Source organism: Gobius niger (assembly GCF_951799975.1).
Source record: "Gobius niger genome assembly, chromosome: 2".
Classification (NCBI taxonomy): domain Eukaryota; kingdom Metazoa; phylum Chordata; class Actinopteri; order Gobiiformes; family Gobiidae; genus Gobius; species Gobius niger.
The window spans coordinates 16,185,441-16,206,283 of NC_136853.1; the positions used below are offsets into that span (position 1 = coordinate 16,185,441).

A 20,843-nucleotide genomic window follows, 5' to 3' on the forward strand; every position below is an offset into this window, starting at 1 on the left:
CCCACGTTTTGTTTGGCCTCAGGACTGCATAGCAACGCCATGACACCTGCATTGTGCACACATGTCTATCACTTTGTGCGTGTGTGCTGCATTGTAAAGTTCTTAGAAAGAGCGGAGTTCGAGCAAGTTCAGACCTATTTGTCTGCAAATGGTATAATCCTGCTGCCACTTTTGTAATCTGGACAGTGAACATCAACACGTTCAGAGGATGAATACTTGTTTTACATGGCTTATGTCATTTTTTTTTAACTTTAAACTATGTTATAATGCAGAAGTTGTAAAACTGCGGCCCATAGGCCAAGTCCGGCCCACCAAGGAATATAATCCGTCCCTTGGCTCATTTTCCATAAAAACATAATTTTTTTCTGCATTAGCGGTGCCACTTGGCTTAGCGGTGTGAGCTTTAGGGGGTGCATTTACTTGTCAACATACATAACTGGACTCAAATTTGTTTCTTACTGGGGCAACCAGAAAGAAGCGGGGCCCATCTCCACATGTGGAGCCAGACTAATAAAAAGGCCACCACGGTCCAGGAATTGAACTTGGGACATTCTTGCTGTGAGGCTTGCGTAATTTTACTGCAAACATATGAATGGAGATATACTGCTGGACGGTATGGTATAAGCAAATAATCACTTGTGTTTGTTTTTGAGCAATCTAGATTTTTGATTCTGTTATATTTTTTATATAAAAAAAAACAAATAAACTCGACACTAAATTCATGCTTTCCACTCCAGTATCATTTAACACACAAAATAATGCTGCCTCAGAATTGGCTGTCGACCTGACTATCAAAAAACAATATTGGAGATTGGTTCAAGTTGAGATTGCAAAAATGCATAATAGGACCTTTAAAGATGTCTTCATAGATAATGAATTATCTGTCCTTGGAAACCTGTTTTATCAATCAAATTATAATACTATTGTCTGACCCTGCTGACAATATGATAACAACAAAGTGCGCTGTACTGCCTCCAATTTGAAATCAACACACTGAGGCCATGATTGAAGGCATATTGTGTTTCATCACTTCCAGCACATATATTTTCTACCTACAGCATGTTTATCCAAGCTTCCCACTTTCCCCTTCCTGCTTCCCGTCCAGTTGAAGCTCTCTAAATCCTCCTATCAGTTTCTCTCTCACCCTTTCTGTGACTCTACCACATCTCCCTGACCCTCTCCCCGGCTGCCCCGCTACGCTCCACTCCCATTCTCACTCTCCGTTTCAGATTAGCCAAGGCGAGGAATCCGGTGCAGCCGGCAGCTGGAATGTCCTGTTTGTCTTGCTCTGTGTGTGTGAAGCTGGTGAGGCTGGTGCTGCTTTTTGATGTGTTCCATTGTCTAAGAGCCAAGCTGCTTCCTGTCCCCCCGGCTCCTTTCCTCAGCAGGCCTGGGAGAAACGCTGGGTCGGGTAGGAAGGGTAGATTGTGCAATGACAGATTGTGATGGTGCAAGGCATGACATAAACTGGAGGAGGAAGAGACAGTGATTAAGATGGCCATGATAGTCCCGGCTGTGATGGAGGGATGAAAACAGGATGTGAGAGTAGTGAGAAGGAAGTAGAGAGCGCTTCAATAGGACCTTTCCGACAAACACCAAAATAATGCAGTCGTGCGTAATTTCCCATGTCTCCACACCCATCAACAGAAATGTTTCTCATAGGTGATCCGGCTTGACTCTTTAGGTTGAGCTGGTTCTCCTCATGCGCTTGTCCTCGCTGCTCTGTGTGGTCTGACCCTGTAGATGGCCGAGGGCAGGACAGAGACAAGCGCATGAGAAATGATGGGGGGAAAAATGACCTAAACAGTGCTGCTAGTGATAAGGGCTGCAAGAGAAGTTAGCAAAAAGGCAGATGAAACGCTATCAGTACACTGCATGACATCTAGAGATAATACATTTGCTATGCGAGATAGTAATTGCTTTTAATCCACATTTGTCACTTCTGAGAAAATAGATTATGTTGCCAAATAAAGCACTTCAGTGTCTGTACAAGCTGCACAGTTTTCTGTAATATGAGTTTCAGACCGCTGCACAAGGTTTTGATGGGGCTGAGCGCTGCATTCCTGCTGGGTGGTGATGTCATGAGAACTAGCTGTGTGCTCGCAGACAGACAGCCCTGTTTATGTTCCCCTTCAGAGAAGAAACCACACTGTGTGTATGTGTGGCTCGCTCTTAGTGCATTATTGGCTCATGGGGGAGGTGGGGAAGCCGAGAGGCACTTGAGAGGGTCTACTTTCTCCTGCCGCAAAGGGAACTACTTACTGATGCCTTCCTCCTTCAGTGTGTGCACAGAAAAAGGAAGTTTCTCATGTTTTGCAAAGCACAGTAGCTGCACGGTCGCTGCTGTGAGCGATTGCTTTTGGCTTCAAAATTGTATCCTACGGGGCACTAAATTCTTTGCAGTATAATAACAAAGCATAGGTCAACTAATGGCAACAGCACCACACAGAATATATGTGAGCACGAGTGAATGCGACTATACTTCAAATAGGTCAAAGATTAAGGCACTAAAAAGACTCCGGCATTTGTATCAGAAGCATTCCAAGGTGTTGGGTTTCTCTCACTGCTGCTATGGAAATGTAGTTGGTAACCTTAGAAAAATGTTGTGAGAACCGGCACTTCCATTTGTGTTTTCATATCACAGATTGTGCTGCTATGGCTGTCTTTGTGTTAGCGGTCATGGTATAATGGTTTCCCTTGCGCTGGTGAAATGTGATCTTCGGTCCTCGCAGCTCAGTAAATCGTAGATCATTCTCCCACACTCTGCTCTGGGCAACGCAGAACACATCTGAGCTCAATCCACACATCACGTTTCACACGACAATAAAACCCATGTTAACCTTTTTTTTTTCTCCCTTTGTTTTTGGGGAATGGGCAACTTATGAAGCATTAAATACAGTATAATTTAAATCACCAATAAAACTTATAAGCTTAATCAGTAGCAAGAGAGTCCCATGTTTGTAGCTGACATCGTTTTACACCAGTGAAGTGGCCTTTTGTCGTGTGAAATAAACATTAGTCATCATCGAACTTTTTTGGGAAAGTCTAACTGGTGGTGAATTGTTTCCAGAGACTTGAGAGAGTGGTTAATGAGCTGAACTGGCTGTAAACTCCAAATCACTGACCTACATAACGTCCCAACAATAACCTCATCCATTAAAGGCTCGCGCTGCTCTTTTGCTGCACCTGTGTCTGTGCAAACCTATGTGCGCACTGCTTCCCAGAATGAGTCGTGTGAACAATTAAATTTAAGCCTCATGGAGACGGAGATCTTAGATGGTAGGCCCCCTCTCAAAGCACTGTGGTCTATGAAGCTATTCCTGTAAAAATCAGTGCTCGGATTGTCTTTTGGTTATTATTTCCCCTTGAGACAGAACCCACTCAGTGACATTGCTCAACTATTTATACTGCATACTGCATACATTCATTAAAAACACACACTCTAAAACAAATTCACAGTGTTTTGCGGCAACATTTCCCAAGACAACATTATTATCACTTGCAGCATTCAAAATTAGGGCCTATATCAGCCTGTATATCAGCTATGGACCAACCCCCTTCATATCGGTATCGGGCCCCAAAAATCCATATCGGTCTGGCCCTATTAAAAATATAGGATTTATGTAGGCATTATTTATTGCCATTTTAGTGTAGAAACCCTGGATGAGGATATTATTGCAATCTTTTACTAGACTGTTTCAACACGGTGGTAGAGCTCAGTGATTGTGCAATATATTGGATTGTGCAATATTGCTTCTTGCAGTAACTGTGTCACCTAATACTGCAATAACAATAATATGGCAAATATTAATTTACATTACGACCAGTGCGTTCGGCAAGCATTTTTCAGATTGCTAATGGTTTACTGCTGGCACACGCTTGTGCTTGGCTTTGGTAATTTGAGAAAACGTTTCAGGTCTCGCTGTGACTCTTCCCAAAGTCTGTGCGATGAGATGCTATCAGGCTGCTTGGGGAACTTGGCTGGGACACACGCAAAGTTCTCTGTTTTGTTCTGGGCTTCTCCTTCATTACTCTGAGTCAGATTAAAGTGAAAGTCGTGCAGCATGGGAATGACTATGGGCGAGCAGAGTCCCCACACCCCGCCTCCCTCCCCCGGGGAGAAAGAGGTAGCAGGCTTCAGAGGTCAGCCGGCTTGGCCTGGGAAATAGGCAATAGCTGAGCTCTCTGGATAGATAGAACGGTGGAGATGGATTCAGATATTTCTTAAATGAGTTGCAAATAGTGACGTTGATCAAGAGCGGTGCATATATTTGCAAAGCGAGGGAGATATAAATGATAAGATGCAACAAAAATCTGCGAGTGCCTGCTTAAAACTGCGGAGAGTAAAAATGGAATGGAAAATTAGATTCAATGTTGAGGCTAAAAAAAAATCGATGATGCTCCGCTTACGTCTTTCCTGACTTCCTCCTCCGCCTCCTGTCCGGCGTTTCTCATAGGAACATCTCCGCCCATTCAACTTGTGCCATGTAGTCGGAGGATCATGTTTACATGCAGAGCTTTTTGTTTGTGGTCTCTAGAGAACAAGGGCTGCGCGATGACAAAATCTGTTTGACGTGGCAGTTATGGATCCGAAGTATGCAGGAAGTTAGATGGAAGTAGGGGGGCAATCTGAAAATGGATTGGAAAATGAGGAGACACTCAGAAAAAAAAAAAAAACATTTAATCTATGGCAACATTTCAGTTAGTGAAAAACATCAGTCTTATAAATTTGACTGTGCTATAAAATTAAGCTCAAAATCTGTGCAATGAAGAGAAAACACTGTGGTTCTTGAACTCATCTCAAAGTCAAAATGGAACTCATCATCTTTTAACATCTTGGCTTTGAGTACGGTACCTGACGGCTTTATCACTTTAAGACACTTTGTCATTTTTTGCGATTGAATTCCAGTCATTCCAGTGTTCGCTGACATGCTGTTTGAACTGTCAGATGTCGAGGTGTCATTGGGTGTGTCAAGGCATAGACCCGCGTCTCACTATCTCGAATAACCGCTGATGCAAATTTTTACAAAAGAGTCTGAGAACATAAAGCCTCTGCATGTCCCACCATCTCCAGTGGGCATTAATGAACAGAAGCCACCCAGCATTCCCCTTTGTTACAGCCCAGAGGTGGCTGGAGTCCTGAGTACCTGCCTGTCCGCTTGATCCCATGGACCTCCTACTCAAACGTATACAGCCCTCCTTGGGACGCCTTTCTCTCTTTCTTTCCCCCCATTTTCCTCCTGTCTATTTTGGTCAACTGGTGGCCCGTTCCCACAGTGCTGCCGTTCCCATGGTTATCGCCGCGGAGATAGCGCATGGGGGGGGGCAGTGGTGGTGGTGGTGAGGGGGGGGTAGGGGGGTTTGACAGAGAGCGGGAGAGACAGCGTTGCTCTGTTCGAAGAGATAGGGGACTGTGGCTGTAGCGGGGGTCGGGGGGGGGTGGAAGGGGGTGAGGGGCGCGGAGGGTATGGGGTTGAGAGTGTTGCTGATGCGTAGCTCCCATGAACATCACAGGTGGCCCATGAGGATTGGGGCAATTTCAAAGCAGATAAAGTTAATTGGATATGCCAGTCAGTCATGTCATGTTGGGCTTTTGCACATTCATTACAGTCTTTAGATGTCGGGGTGCCCCATGGTCCAGTTGTGGGACATTGATGATTATATTGCTACTTACATTTTAAAAGTTAACATTTTCAACTGTATATAATGTTTAATCTTTTTCATATATGTGACCCACTTTTTGCATGACCACACATTATTTACTCAATTATAAATTTAACTGAGCGCTAATTTGAGATTTTGAAACATAATGAGTGATAATCTGTTTCATATAATCTTGCAGCAGGTGTGCAGGTCAGTGGTGATTTCAAACGTTTGTTGTATCAATCTGTAGATAACAATCTGACATTCCACTGACTTTGATGTACAGTGTTTGCTGGGCAAACCACTCCAAAGAAGGTGGTAGAGGAAGTTCAGAGGGAAAAGGTCTGGACCCCAGAGCTGGGTTGGGGGGCAAGGGCCAGCGATGGCCAAGCTACAGCAAGGGGAGGGGCGCCGGGCTCCAAAAGAGGGATGGATTCAGTTCCCACACTTCTAATTACTGTGTCACTGGAGACTGAAAGGGGACTGCCCCTGGCCCTGGGGAATTTGCCTGCGCTGGTCGGTGAGAGGGAGCGACAGTGAAGGGAGGGGGAGTGGGACAGAGTGGTGAAATTAAAGATGGTGTGCGCCGTAAGAACTCAGTCTCAGGCACGTCCTACCTCTGAATTTGCTTCAATGTGACAGGTGTACAGTGCCCATTGTCATATTTTAGTGAAGATTATATACAATGTGTAAGAAATGCACAAATTAATATATATAGCATATATAGCATTTATGAAAAAAATATTGTAGAAAAGTATGTTGATAAAGCTCCCTTTTAATAATTTTTTATCATATTTTATTTCACATTGGTTTACTTACAATTGTTATTTTCAAGTGTTGCACACTATTAAAAAAGTAGAATTCTTCTCAACAAATGCGGTCTCTCATTTTGCAGCTGCCCAAATGTGTTGGTTCCAAACAAAAAAGGAATAAAATAAGAAATGTGCCCGAGAGAACAAGACCACAACACAACAGATCACAACAATGAACAAACACCTTCCAACTCTCTAGAGTGACGTCCAGGTCTGAGTCATTTGTAATAGGAAAAAAACCTTGTAAATCAGCCCAATCCTGGATGAATGAACTTCCATAAACCGCTTTGGGGTGCCCCTCCATCTACCCCTCTCACCTACGACCCACTTCTGCTCAAGCTCCGCAGGCCCCCCAACCCCCCTCATCCCCGCAACCTTTGTTCACCATGGTGTAGCGCTTCCTTTTTACACCCAACACCCCCACTTTTTTAACCTCCTCTGCACGTCGCTGGGGTTCCAATGCTGCGCTCATCTCCTGCGTGTCCTGTTGACATGAACAAGGCTCCCAGAAGGACTTTGATGTGCGCTTGATCTCCAACACACTTTATGTCCCATCCTGCATCATTATTGCCTCTTAACCCTTAGCCCTTTGACTCTTTTATTTGCTTTTATCTCACCCTACACGCTGCTGCACTGCAAACTGTGCCTTATGTACAACTATGTCCTCAGGTTATAAAGTCAGAAAACATTATAGAGATTTGCAACTGTTAATTGTAGTAAGCTCATATCTCCACCATAGAGTACAGACAGGCAAAAACATCCTCTGGAGCTTGGCTACTACAAAACAACATACTGCAGCCTGTTGTGATGCAAAGAAGAAGAGCGTCTCAAAGGGATGATTGCAGCTCATGTTGAAGTGGTAGATTGGCCAAGAAAAAATTTAAATCAAGCCAAATGAGCTTTGAATTACAAACAAAATGTAAGAGGGTGATGAAGATGCGTTTTAAATGATCACCAACTATGTAAAAAAGCATGCAACCCCTGCTTTGATAATAAAGCATTTGTTTTATGTAGCACATTTCTGGGCACTCAAAGACCTTTCACATTGCATTATTGATACTTTATAATGCAAGAATACTGTATAAAGTGGCTGACTAGTAGGTCTGAGTAGTGTTGATTATTTTCCGTTACAAGTTATTGAATGTCACAAGTAAACGAGTTGGTAGATAAATCCCAGCTTGGGTGTCATGTACTTGTGCTGTCATTGTGCCCTATGTTTTTGAAACAGTTCTCCCAGTATCCCAGCTCTCCCCATCACAAAGTGGTATTTATAAAGCATTAAGAACTGCAAAAGCGGTGGGAAAACGTCTATGTTTATGGAGCGAGACACATTAATAAAGCAAGTAGTTGTGAATCAGCACCAGAAAATCAAATATTTAATAAAAACGCATTGCCAGCAGCTAATTTCATGCTAGTTAGAAGGACCGCTTTAATCTGAGATGTGTGGAGCCTTGTTTTTCTGTAAACTCCCAAAGCCTTCTCATAGCATACTGTATTTCTTGCCCTTACAGTACGTACTATTGTGCAGGGGTTCACAAAGTTCTTGGGAACAAGGATCCCTTATTGAACAAAAAACATCCCAAGGACTCTGAACGTCCCAATCAGTGTGACATAAGATTCATTTAGGTTCAAAACTACACATCAAATTTATATGAGATTTAAATGTAATGGTAAATGGTAAATGGAAAAATGAGGAAAATGTTTTGCCACAGTTGTTTACATAGACAAATCTTAAAGCACGACTAAGTAACTTGTTTACCTTAATAAATCCTTTGTAGTCCCTCTGGGAGTAATACGAGTGTTAATGGGATGATTGGGGGGTCTTTCATCTCCCCCTGGCGTCTCTGGCCAGAAAACCACAATTGCAACTTTGCTACCTATGGGTCGGAGGCCCCAACACACCAATGGAATTACGAAGAAGAAGATAACTGCAGCCTAGTGCCAACTTAAACAGTATTTACAGCCAGGTTTGAGTGGAAAAAAATGATCTCCATTGTGTAATTGGATCTACAATATCCCTCTCTCCCTTTGTCTTTTCTGTCAGTGTAGTATTTACTCTCACGAACAATTAATGAGTAAAAAAAACGCAATGTGCTATGACACCTGCATTGGCGCTTATGGCCTCTAGGGGCATGAGTTACTTGGTACTGCTTTAAGGTTTGAGGTAAGATCTTTCAAAATATCTTATAATGACTTTTAGTGAATCAGGGAACCTAACGGGTCTCTAGGCCACAGTCTGAGAATGGTGACCCTAGAGAAGTGTATGTGAATGTTTCCTTGACGCACTTTAGGTACCACTGCCAAGTGAAGGTAGCGACCACTACCCTCCCGATACCTGCTTTCTGATACCGTGAAACCATACCTCTTTGAGACCTATGCAGGTTTATTATTTATTATTTCTTGAGTCATGGTTTTCATTGTTATTTGTGCCAGGACTGACATGTAACTTTCAACAGACCACTGATAAACCAGCCTTTTGCTAACTGTCATATTTTCCAGTTGCACTGTTATGTTAATATGCACTGTTCTCATAAATAAGTAACTAAGTTCAAATATTCTAGATAGCCCTGTAAGCCATGAAGCGTGTAGAACCTCCGGGTGGTAATGTCACTTTACTGTCCCATAAACCTGTGGGGCATTTGTGGCCCTATTACACTTACAGTTTACATTTTAAAGGCAGTCACTGTCTTTTGTCTTGGATTCACTTAACATTGTTTATACAGCACCCTTACCTGGCTGCTGGCATGATAAATTATTCAGGAATTTATGTAAGTTGGAAAGTTGTATGATGTTATCTCTTCCATTTTCCATTTCATCCTCTTGTCTCATCAATCACAGTGGGATCAAATAATTAAAAATGATTGCAACAGACAAACACTGCAATTAGTTATTGTAGTATCCTTTGCAAACAACAAAATATCCTGCCTCCATGGGGTTTTGTTTAAAAGCTGCTAACCCTGTGGTTTAAGACATCTACAAACATTATGTTACATTTAGGTTTTTCTTGTATTACTTGGAATTTATTGCAGTTTTCTTATTAATCATTGATGACACTCCTGAGCAAGTTTAGATTTTAAATTGGATTTTTAAACTGGTATGAGTTTAAAACATACATTTCCACAGTAATCACAGTGACAAAACCTGTCAGAAAAGTCACACCTAGACAATTTTCCATTGTGAAATCGTCCTGTCCTTCTTTATAAAGTAAACTTTTTTTGGCAGGCAGTCGGTCCGCTCCTTTAACTTGTAGCCTGGAGCTGCCACCACCAGCACTGTCAATATTTACAGTCGTGGATGAATCACTCTGCATTACAATAACATTCCCTGCATGCCTGCGAGCCTCTGCATCGGGAGAGAACAGAGGGACGAGCGTGGGGTGTGGGGGGGGGACTATGCGCCAGCAGCGATAAGCGTTGAACACTCTGATCCGCTGGTGGCTCTCCCATGACGGCCGAGATGTCATGAGTTTTGAGTGTGTGGGTGTAGTGACAGTTTGGAGATCTGAGGATGTCGTAACACCACCAACAGGTTGAATGGGTCTGAAGGAGTGCGAGTGTTTTATAACTTGAGTGTCGCACATTGTAGACGGACAAATGTGAGAGCATTTTGGAGCCAGCGCACTTAATGAAGACAAATGTGAAACTAACAGTTGCACCTACAGCGACATGTGGCGTGAGCATGAAACGCACCATTTGTTCCGAGTTTTCTTTATAACACTCCCATCTTGTCGGCTCAGTAGTTTGTTTTCAGTGTTGTACGTAAGCATTTCTTGCTCATATTTTTGAGTCATGGTGGTACAGGGGCTACAGCCTGAAATGCCAGATCCCTGGGTTTTAAAATTAGTCCACCCTCATTTGTTTGTAGCTTCTTACTTTTTATGTCTCTGATGAATGTGAGAGCTACTTGAGACACTTGAATTTCCCTTTGAGGATGACTAAAGTATTCATTTATCTTGTATCCATCCATCTAAAGTTGGTGTGCTGCTTACTGCTGCTATAGTGCCACTGAAGATAGATACCATGAGCATTCCAACATGAAAAACTAGACTTAAACCCCACAGCGGAGGTTGTCTGGAGGCTTAATTCAGCTTTTTTTTTTATATCGGCGAGATGAGCTGTTTTTATCCCTCTTCAAGACTTGCTGCCTGGCGAGCCGCATTGTCCACAGACCTTTTCAGCACGTTGTTTTCCTGAGTCGTTTGGCTTAGAGCGGCCCCAGCTATCCGGCATCTGAAGAGACAAGGGTGCATAAAAAGTGCTTGGAGAAGCAGGGAAATAAAGAGAGGTTAGAGGTGAGGCATGAGAGACCGAAGGGGGGACTCTGGAAGGGGGTGATCAGCACAGCACAGGAGAAGACATAGGTTGAATTGGACAGCGGGGGAGCTATGGAGCATTGGGTTGAAGGTTGAGTGGGTAACAAGACCGAATGAAGTGACTGTGCCAACCTCGGGGGAAAGCATAAGGCGTGCTTGTGTGATGGCGAGACTCGTTATCTGCTAGACCCTACACTATTATCTTCTTCATTACTTCTTTTAGACAGCTCCCGGTGAAGAGGGGTTGACAGGGTAAAGGAGCGAGTGGGGGAGAGGCAGTCAGGCAGAGGCCAAAATGTGGGTGAGAAAATAGTTGAAAACAAAGCTGACTTAGACAAATGCATTCAGCAAGAGTTTCCCATTATGCTCTAAGACGAGGAAAGCTTGTCTGGCCATCTTTTATCATTAAACATATTTCACCTGTACAAGCATGCTACTGCTGTCACTAAACAAAAGTTTAATTATGCCATAAATTTTTTATCTCTGTCAATTTTGTCTGGCCTAGATACATTTCACTTTAAATTGGCAGGTGAAGATATTTTGCTTGGCTGTCAAAGCTGTGTTCCTGGATATTAACGCTCTCAAGGGGACAGAGCTCCATTAATGGAGATTTATTGCGTAAAAATCAACTTTTTGAGCTTGTTCTTTCCTCATCAAACATACCAGGAGTAGTGTTTGACTTCAACCATGCAGTAATCCTGTTCATTCTTCTGCCGAAGGACTCAGATCTGTATTTCCTCAAATCTGTTGATGATTTACAAAACTGTCACTCGCATTTTTACGTAGTGCATCAGCTGAGTCTTGAGCAGTTCTCACTGATGCCTGCCAATTGCAAATCCGGCCTATCCCAGCCTCTCAATCTTTACTTTCTTTTCCTTGGAAGACATTATTCATTCACTCATTACATTAATTCATGCACTCCGCCGAACTCGCTAAATTAACTTTTTCAGGCATCAACAACGTTTTGAGCCTATGGCTTTAATCAGGCAAATGAAGCCTTTAGTGGCGAAATGTTGTTCAATAGTTACTCTTGCGAGTTAGGCACTGTGTGGGAATTTTCCATCATTGGGTTGCACTTCCTTGTGTAGTTGATTGATATAATAAAAGTTCTTACAGTTCTTACAGGGTAAATGCTTCAGTGAAGGGATTCATGTAACTACTTGAACCTGGGCTTCTTCAGTTTCGGGCCAATTTTAAAGCCTATTTAGACCTGGTTTAATCCTGATTTGATCTTGAGATAGGCCCGGTGGTGCTTGAAAAGTTAAATATACTATGAGGCAGTTTTTGGAAGGGCAAACGTTTGATGAGGTGTGTGAAAAGTGTGATAACCCCGGCTCTCGTCTGGTGTATGATGAAGAAATACTACCCCCATTGATGTGTTCCTCAACTAACCTCCAATGGCTAGAGTTGGAGCTTCCAACAGTGCCAATGAAAACATACAAAATGTGGATGAGGTAAGGGGATAAAGGCAAGCCATAAACACTGCGGCTTACATAGACATTTTCAGTGGCGGGTACTGACATCCCTAACAACAGGTTTTCACATTCGACTTTGCGTCTCTTAAAACTCAAGTACATGTTTGACAGGCCTGGGAAAACGGGGAAGCATATAATAGAACGTGTCTCGAGTGATTTGTGTTTTTTTGCAGGTGAAATGAGTGGGTGCGAGGTGACTCAAGAAGGGCGTGTGTGCGCTTAAGTTGACTTGGTACATCTTTTGCATGCCTGTAGTGCAGTGTGTTTGCGCGTGCTTGTGCGTGTGAGTCAGAGGGAAGGCGTGAGTGATCTCAAGCCCCGACAGGCTTCTCTGCGGTCCAAGTTCAGGCTGCCGCTGTCAGGTGGTATTGGTTAGTTAACAGAACCGGTAATCACCTCAGACTTGTCGGCCGGTGACAGTGGCCAGATGCCGGCCGGGACACTGTGGGAAAGTGCGAGCAGTTTACAATTGTGTGCCCCATTTTCTCACAGCAAGACACTAGATGTTGCAGTGCCTTTATTTTGTAGTTCCCAGTCCTGTCTTTGTTGTCTTCAATTGTTGCAAAATGCCACAGCCATTTTTTTTTAAGTAAACACACCCAGACGTCAGGACATACCCTGTTCCCTCTTTTTTTTTTTTTTCTTTGTTAAAGCAGTACTAAGTAACGTGTTTACCTTAATAAATCCTTTTCGTAGTCCCTGTGGGGGTAATACAAGTGTTGATGGGATGATTGAAGGGTCTTTCATCTTCCCCTGGTGTCTCTGGCCAGAAAACCATGATTGTAACTTGTCTGCCATCGGACCAGAGCAACCAATACACACTTATGGAATCATGAAGAAGAAGCTAACAGGCTAACGTGCAAAGCTAACTGAGGGCTAGCGTCACTTTAAACAATATTTACAGCAAAGTTTGAGTGAAAAACAATATTTCCATTGTATAATTGGATGTACAATATCCCTCTTTCCCTTTGCCTTTCCCGTTGTAACCATTCTGGCAGTTTGCTTTGGATCATTGTCCATTTGGACCCATCTGTGCCCAAGCTTTAACTTCCTGGCTGATGTCTTGAGATGTTGCTCCAATATTTCCACACAGTTTTCTTTCTTCATGATGTCATCTATTTTGTGAAGTGCACCAGTCCCTCCCGCAGCAACACAACCCCACAGCATGATGCTGCCACCCCCGTATTTCAAAGTTGGGATGGTGTTCTCAGGCTTGCAAGATTCACCCTTTTTTCTCTAAATGCGACAATGGTCATTTTGACCAACAACAACCAACAATTCCATTTTTTCCCGTGAGACCACAGGACATGTCTCCAAAAATTAAAGTATTGATCCTTGTGTGCATTTGTAAACTCCACTCTGGCTTTTTATGTTCCTTTTGGAGTAAGAGCTTCTTTCTGCAGAGTTCCCTCACAACCCATTTAGGCACAGGACTTGTTTCACTCTGGATAATGACAAACTCTTACCAGTTTCAGCATCTTCACCAGGTCTTTTGCATTTGATATTCACATTTCAGACCACAGCACGTTCATCATGGGACACAGAACCCGCCTCCTTTCTGATCTGTACGATGGCTGGACATTTCCATCTTTTTTATAATTGCGTATAATTGTTTGAACGTGGCACCTTCAAGCATCTTGAAATTGCACCCAAGGATGAACCAGGCTTCCAAGGACATGCCATTGTCAACTGGGCTTATTCAAATTATTTAAAAGTGTTGTACTGTTAGTGTATGTGAACTTCTGACTTTGTAGGAAGTAACAAAAACAAAAACTTTTTTTTTTCTTTTTAATTGAGTAAAAAAAAGGAAAAGTTGTTTCATGCCAGACACAAAAAATGCAATTGTGTCTTTTTATATTGTGTATTTTAGATATCTGGTTCCCACTGTATGTGCCTATAGATAATAACAGTGTAATATAGTTTGCTGTAAAACGTATGTATCGCCTGTCTAATGGCACATGAGTTGATTTTGTTTTGTGAAAACTGGCTTGATTATGCACGCTGTTTCTGCTATGTCTCCACTTTTGGCCATCCAAAGAAAATAAATCAGTTCCTGGTTACACAGGTTGTTTCCATCAGGCTGAATCTGGTGCTATGAGATTCAGATCAGTGTTGGAAACAGTGAACATCACCTAGGCTGACCGTGGGCCTCTGTGAGAAAACACAGAAAAGCTGAGCTGTTTGGAGCTTCACAGCTTCTCCTATCATTGTGACAGTGATCTGTATAAGGCATTAAATGAAGCAGTTTTTTCCAGTGCACCGGTCCATGATTTCAGAAGCTTGTTTCACTCAGGCAGGATTTGACATCTGCTCAAACACAATCATAGGGAGCCAGTCAGAGAAGACACTGCCTTCATGGGACAATGGTAGCAGACAAAAGCATTGTAGAATGTATGCTTTCTTTTCTTGGAAAGCGCTCCTATATTCTTAGAGGCTGTATGTATGTCTAAGACCACAGCCACACCAGACAGTTACACAAATAAGCTCACAGTTCTGATTTGCAACAAAAAGATCATTTTGAAGGGACAGCTTGGGGTTTTCTTTCACCTCGGTTGCACACAACTCAGTTTCCCACGCTGCCCTTTACCTGACTTACCACAATTTGAACCACATCACTTGTGGCCTATTGGCAGGTTTGCCCACGTGACCCACTGCCGTCCGAAAAGCCCCGCCTTTTCAGACTGGACTAGGATTTTCCCATGGGAGCTGCCTACAGCGAGGTACACTGTGAGCATTTGTGTGAGTGTGTGAGCATGTTCCCTGTGTCCCCTCCCTCTTTTTTCCTCGCTCCTCTCAACTCGCCCCTTTCTCTTCTCTTTCCACTACCTCCCATCCTTTGAAACGCAGTATCACACTTTAGATAGCCTTTGTTGTCACGGCAAGGAGCATTCTTTCTCTGGCATGGCCACACAGTGTGTGAGAATGCAGGAGGTTCCCTTAAAAACACAAAGAACAATGGGCAGAAAGAGTTAGAAAATGCAGATGTAACAAATATACAGTAAGTCATGTACTGTATAGTTAAAACCTAATAGAATACATTTACATAGGCTGAGTTCATCTCAGTAATGCTTTAACAGAAAGGAAACACGTAAAGGGAGTATGTTTAGCCTCCAAGAAAAAGGTACAGTAATGTGTAAAGCATTGTATCTGTACTGCAGTGTCTGGAACAGCAATTCTAACCAGTGTGCCATGAGGGATTGCCAGGTGTACCACAGGTATTGGTGATGAAATACTTTTTACAAAGTGTGGTGAAAAAAACAAAATCAAAAGTTCAAATAGCTATCGAGAAAAGGAAAGTATTATAGCCTACCCATATCAGAGAGGATACGTTGAACAGCAGCACTGTATTTTCAAAATTGCAGTGCATTTCAGTCCAGCCCTGTAACACTGTGCCACGCTGTTTTTTTTTCTTAAATGATCATGCAACAGTTTAGACGCACCATATTTGAGTTTGACTCCAGTGAGGTGCAGATATTCCACCTGTGTCAAGAGGAGCTTACTGTTAACTGGGCCCCTCATGAAAACACATTCTCCATAGTGTTTCTTACAAGGGGCTTATTTACTTTAATTATTTGCTTCTGTACACTTGTAATTGGCCCTGTTTCAATTAAATAAGACACTAAATTGTTTCCATGCAGGTTGCGTGCATGGGAGACGGTGTGCGTGTGTGCTCGCCTCTGCGCTGCTAAGCCTTGAGAGTTCAGTGCGGGTTCTGGCTTGCTCAGCTCTGGGAAAACTTTGAGCTGAGCAAATAGCTGGGTCTGTTTTCCTGGCTGCTCCTGTGCTTGTATTTAGAGAGCCGTGTGTATGCGCTGGGAGCATTTGCACTTGCATTGCCGCATACAATAGTCTAGTCGAGACGTGCGAGCTATTTTGTCTGCTTGTCTGGATATTTCTCTGCTGCCTCTTCTGTCATGCCTGCTTAAAGTACTGCCCAAGAGAAGTCGACAGATAGGGTTTTTTTTTTTTTTCGGGAAAGATGGGCTTAATTCCCAGACAAGACAGGAGATGACACCTCTGCTGTTCCCACACCTCCACAGTCTAGTCACTCTCTCCCGTCTTGACCTCACAAATCACAAGCAAACACAAACACAGAGACTTAGCCATACTTCATTATTGAGTCAAAATCAGTCAAAAAATACTTAGGTAACGATACATTGTCAATTCAAATTAATATTATTCCACTTGAAGTAAGTTGTGATAAAACTGTACTTCGTCTTTCATAAGTTCCCCAACCTCATTAATTACTCACCTGTCATTTGCCTTTGCTACTTTGAAAATGAAAGTAACAGGCATAATAATTGCTCACAGAAGAACCTGAAATACGTTTTATTACAGATGTTGCGAGAACTCATCACTCATCAACAATTTTAGGTTAAGTCAACTTAGACTTAGTGTCACCTGAGAAAATATTTGGCTATTTGAGTACCAGGTCTAAATCCACTACATAAAACTGGGACTTAAGTAAATCTAGAATTGGACTAAACCCTGATTAAATTAGTTCTGAATTATATGGATTTTGCACAGAAAAAGGTTTTCTCTGATTTTATATTTTTTGTGGTATTATGGATCCTTGAGCACAGGATGTAGCATACAAAGAGGTAGACTTTCATATCAAGTCCAATGCAGTCATCCTGTTCCAATGGGATCAAGTTGGAGTTCTATGGAACCTTCCCTCTTTAATTTACTTTATTTTACACAGTCTGGAAGTGTGGCGCTTCACGGTCCTATTACACCTCCCCGAGGGCAGCAACGTGAATAAGGAATAAGCTGGATGAGATGAGTCCTGTGTTATTCCTTTTGCCCTACGAAGGCATCTTGTCTGGTGAATGTCTGTGAGAGAGGGGAGTGGAGTCCTTATAATGTTCTGAGCAGACTTCACCACTCTGTCCAGCGCCTTTTTGTCTGACACAGTGCAGCTGCTAAACCACACCAGTATGTCGTGCGTCAGGATGTGCTCTATGGAGCTCCTGTAGAAATACAGCAGACGTGGTTGGGGCAGGTTGGCTGTCCTCAGGGTCAAGTACAGTCGCTGCTACACCTTTTTGACAAGGGACGTGATGTTGAAAGTCCATGTCAGGTTCTGGGAGAAAAAAGTGCCAAAAAATGTAAAGTGGCTAACTCTCTCCACCAGGTCCCCCTGGATGAAGAGTGGGGGTGGGTCATCTTCCTGAAGTCCATTACTACCTCCTTAGTTTTGTAGGAGATAAGCACTAGGTTGTTAAGATGATGATGTTGCTGGGATGGGTGGGTCTGCAGTCATGAGTGTACAAGGTGTAAAGTAAAGGGCTCAACACACACCCCTGGGGGGACACCGTGTTGAGCGTTAGGACTGGGGAGTGATAAGACCCCAGCCTTACTGACTGTTGGTGAGAAAGTTCTCCACTCATCTGCATGTGCTGTGGTGAAATCCAGAGAGAGCATTCTTACGTATGAGTCTGAATTCTACAGGTGACCGAGAGTGGCATAAAGTGCGATGTTAATGGCATCTGCTGTTGACCTGTTTGCTCTATATGCAAATTGCCGTTGGTCTATGTCACATGTAAATAGTCACATTTATATGGTCTCAATTTGATCTCAATTTTATATAGCACTTTTTTTTACCCAAAGCGCTTTACAGCAAGGAACCACTCACCCATTCACACTCTCATTTACACACCAGTGTCAGACACTGGAGGTAGGGTGAAGTGTCTTGCCCACATCTGCCACCCCAGATATTCAGCTGATGACATTGCATCTGTCTGCGATAACTGTATAACAGCCGAATTTGAAACACAACAATTTCTGTGGTGAAAACGCATTGCTTCACGTGACTGTAGTCACGTATTACCAGAGACTTTTCTGCAATTTAAATCACAGAAAGTGTCCCAGCCGGAGTTTGAACTCAGAACCTCAGAGCCCACATCTTTTCTCACTACGCCATTGTTCTTATTGTACTATTAAAATAGCATAAAATTGCCTTAAATAATCTTTGCTCCACAGTTGGGAGCTCTGTGGCGTGTGATTTATGAGCCAGCCTTAAGTGGTGCACTGTTTGCTGGGTGGGTCTCAGGTGTATGAACTAGGTTTTTAGCACTGACATGCTTGGCAGGATGGCTGACAGACAAGGCTATGTGTGCACGTCGGGGGCCGGAAAACAAGGGGTCACTAATGTCCTCTCAGCCAGACCTTTGCCATGGAGCGGCACTGACATGTGAACACCATTGAGGTGTAAACGCTGTCTCCACACACACTGATCTGCGTTGTTCTGTAGCACTTAACCCTTTTCACAGCATAGCAACAACCTGGGAACCACATGTTTGCTGTTGGAAAGAGATGCATGTAGTCCTGGCTCCTGGCAGGAGAAATTCTTACATTAGTTACCATTGTAAATACAAAAGGAAGAATAAAAATAGTTTATATTACTGTATTTTGCAACTGCATAACACTGTTGAGGAAAAAACTAAATCGACTTGTAAAATGTGTTTATTTATTTTTTTATTGCATACTAAACTGTTGACACATTTAGACATAGTGTGATCTTTAACTAGAACTAGAAGACTAGAAGGTCCCGGGTTCGATCCCCGGCCGGAGGGGGCCTTTCTGTGTGGAGTTTGCATGTTCTCCCGTGGTTTCCCCTACCATTAAAAATATGTACAATAGGTTACCCTCTGGGGCCAGGACTCCCTGGAAATTAGATTTCTAATCTCAGTGGGACTTTCCTGGCTAAATAAAGGGCAAATAAAATACAATAAGACTACGTGAGCTTGTGCACATGCAAGTTCCTTCCCCAGAAGTTCTTTCCCCAAAGCAAAACATATGTTTTACTGAAATTGGCCCTAATCTGAGTTTAAAGCTAACCTGTTCAGTGCAGTCCCTTATACGTATGTATTGACATATGCCACCAATTTCCTACTACAGATATTTAACTTGAAAAAAAGCTGTGCAAGTTAAGTAATTTATTCTTTTACGCACCTGTCGCCTTCTCGGGTGTGCAGAGCTTCCACCTTTCTACTACAGGTATTACCAATTATTAAGACACGCTTTTTGAGTAACCATTGGTATGTTTTTTGTTTTTCAGGCTTGCAACAGTGATGAGTACGTGGCAGTGCCTAGACCTGAAATGATCGATATGCTCAAAAAAAGAGGTTTGTCAAAAGTAAAAGACATACAATTAACTCAATTCTCCTGAAACTAAATACTGAACTGCCTTATTGATAGGCTTCCTGCAGGACCAGGACATAGACCTAAGTGAGCAAGTCTTGGACAAGATGGATGAGGAGGCGTCAACCTCCAGCGTGACCCCTGCCCTCCCCAGGTACACGCACCAGTGTCGCTGGGCCTTGCTGTCAGGGCTGGACCCGGACAGCCTGGCATTTCCTGGCGGGGCCCCCATCCAGCTCCACACGGTGCCCCCTGGTCTTCTGCCCAAGATCCCTGTCTTCTATGTGTGCACCAGATGTGGGAAAGTTTTCTGGGACGGATCACACTTTGAGCGAGTCCTGTCTATGTTTCAAGATGTTTTTCACTTAAAGGAACAGGACACTGAGACAGCTTTAGCTAATCATTAATGTGTCCTTAAAATATATCAAGTTAAAATATGCTCAAATAATTGACACGTTATATCGTGTTTGACCAAGTTTTTCACTTGATATAAATTGAATAGTTCTTTTCTGATTTCGTAAGATTTTTTTGAAGTTCAAAATGAAAAAAAAGTCTGAAAAATAGAAACCATAAACATGGCTAGTTTCACATGATCAGTTCAAGGGGAAATACCAGAAATAATTTTAACAATCAGTTCAGAATGTGTTTTTGTAATGCAATGCACTTTTTACACGTTTACATTTTTTATTAAATTTCCTCGAGTTTATTTTATTCTTCTTTACGTAATCCCTGCGTTGTTATCCAGCTGTGCAAGTTGAATTTTGTCTGATTCTGCACTGTTAGATATTTCACCAATCACAGCCATGTTATAATAAAGTGAAATAAACCAAACGTCTTTTCTTTGCCATCTTAAGATTCTGATTAATTCATTGATTGAGAGGAAGCAAAGCAGCTGCACAGTGGCTGAGTGGATCAGCACTCCTGCCTTACAGCAAGAAGGTCTCGGATTTGGTTCCAAAAGTAATCTAGAAATAAGTAAATCTGTCCATGGGGCAAGTTTTTGGTACATTTTAATGAAGAAAATAAAAAGATCTAAATAGATGTTTTTTTCTTAATTTAAGTGTATATACATTTGCCCATGGACTGAGTTCTTGAAATGATTTACTCAAATAAGGACAATTTTATTTATTTCAAGAACATTTGACTTATTTCTACTGTTTACAGTGTGTTGAATGCAGGCCCTTTTCAGTTTGCGTGCTCTTGTGCTCTGGTTTCCCACACCAACCCAAAACTATCGGATATATTGAGTGTTGTATTCTGAAGAACAAATTCACCAGAACAATTTGAGGAGTTGGGGAGTGTCCGATTTCAGCATTTAAACTTTTGTGGAGAATCTCAAAATCTAGAGCGAGGTCCAGTGAGATTATGTGGATTACAGCCCCAGACGTGACTTTAAACACTTTTAAACATTCTCAGGAGAGCGTACAGTATGTTGAGAATGACGCATAATTTTCCCAT

General features: G+C 42.6%; 1 protein-coding gene across 1 annotated transcript in view; it reads left to right on the forward strand.

Moving 5' to 3' along the window:
* Positions 1-19,860, forward strand: part of exd3 (exonuclease 3'-5' domain containing 3) — a 35,496-nt gene extending 15,636 nt beyond the window's left edge. Inside the window, exons 18-19 of the mRNA XM_079582588.1 lie at positions 19,303-19,369; positions 19,443-19,860. Coding sequence (XP_079438714.1) covers positions 19,303-19,369; positions 19,443-19,792 — 417 coding nt within the window. The 3' untranslated portion in view covers positions 19,793-19,860. The remainder of the gene's footprint in view (positions 1-19,302; positions 19,370-19,442) is intronic.
* Positions 19,861-20,843: the final 983 nt, after the last annotated feature.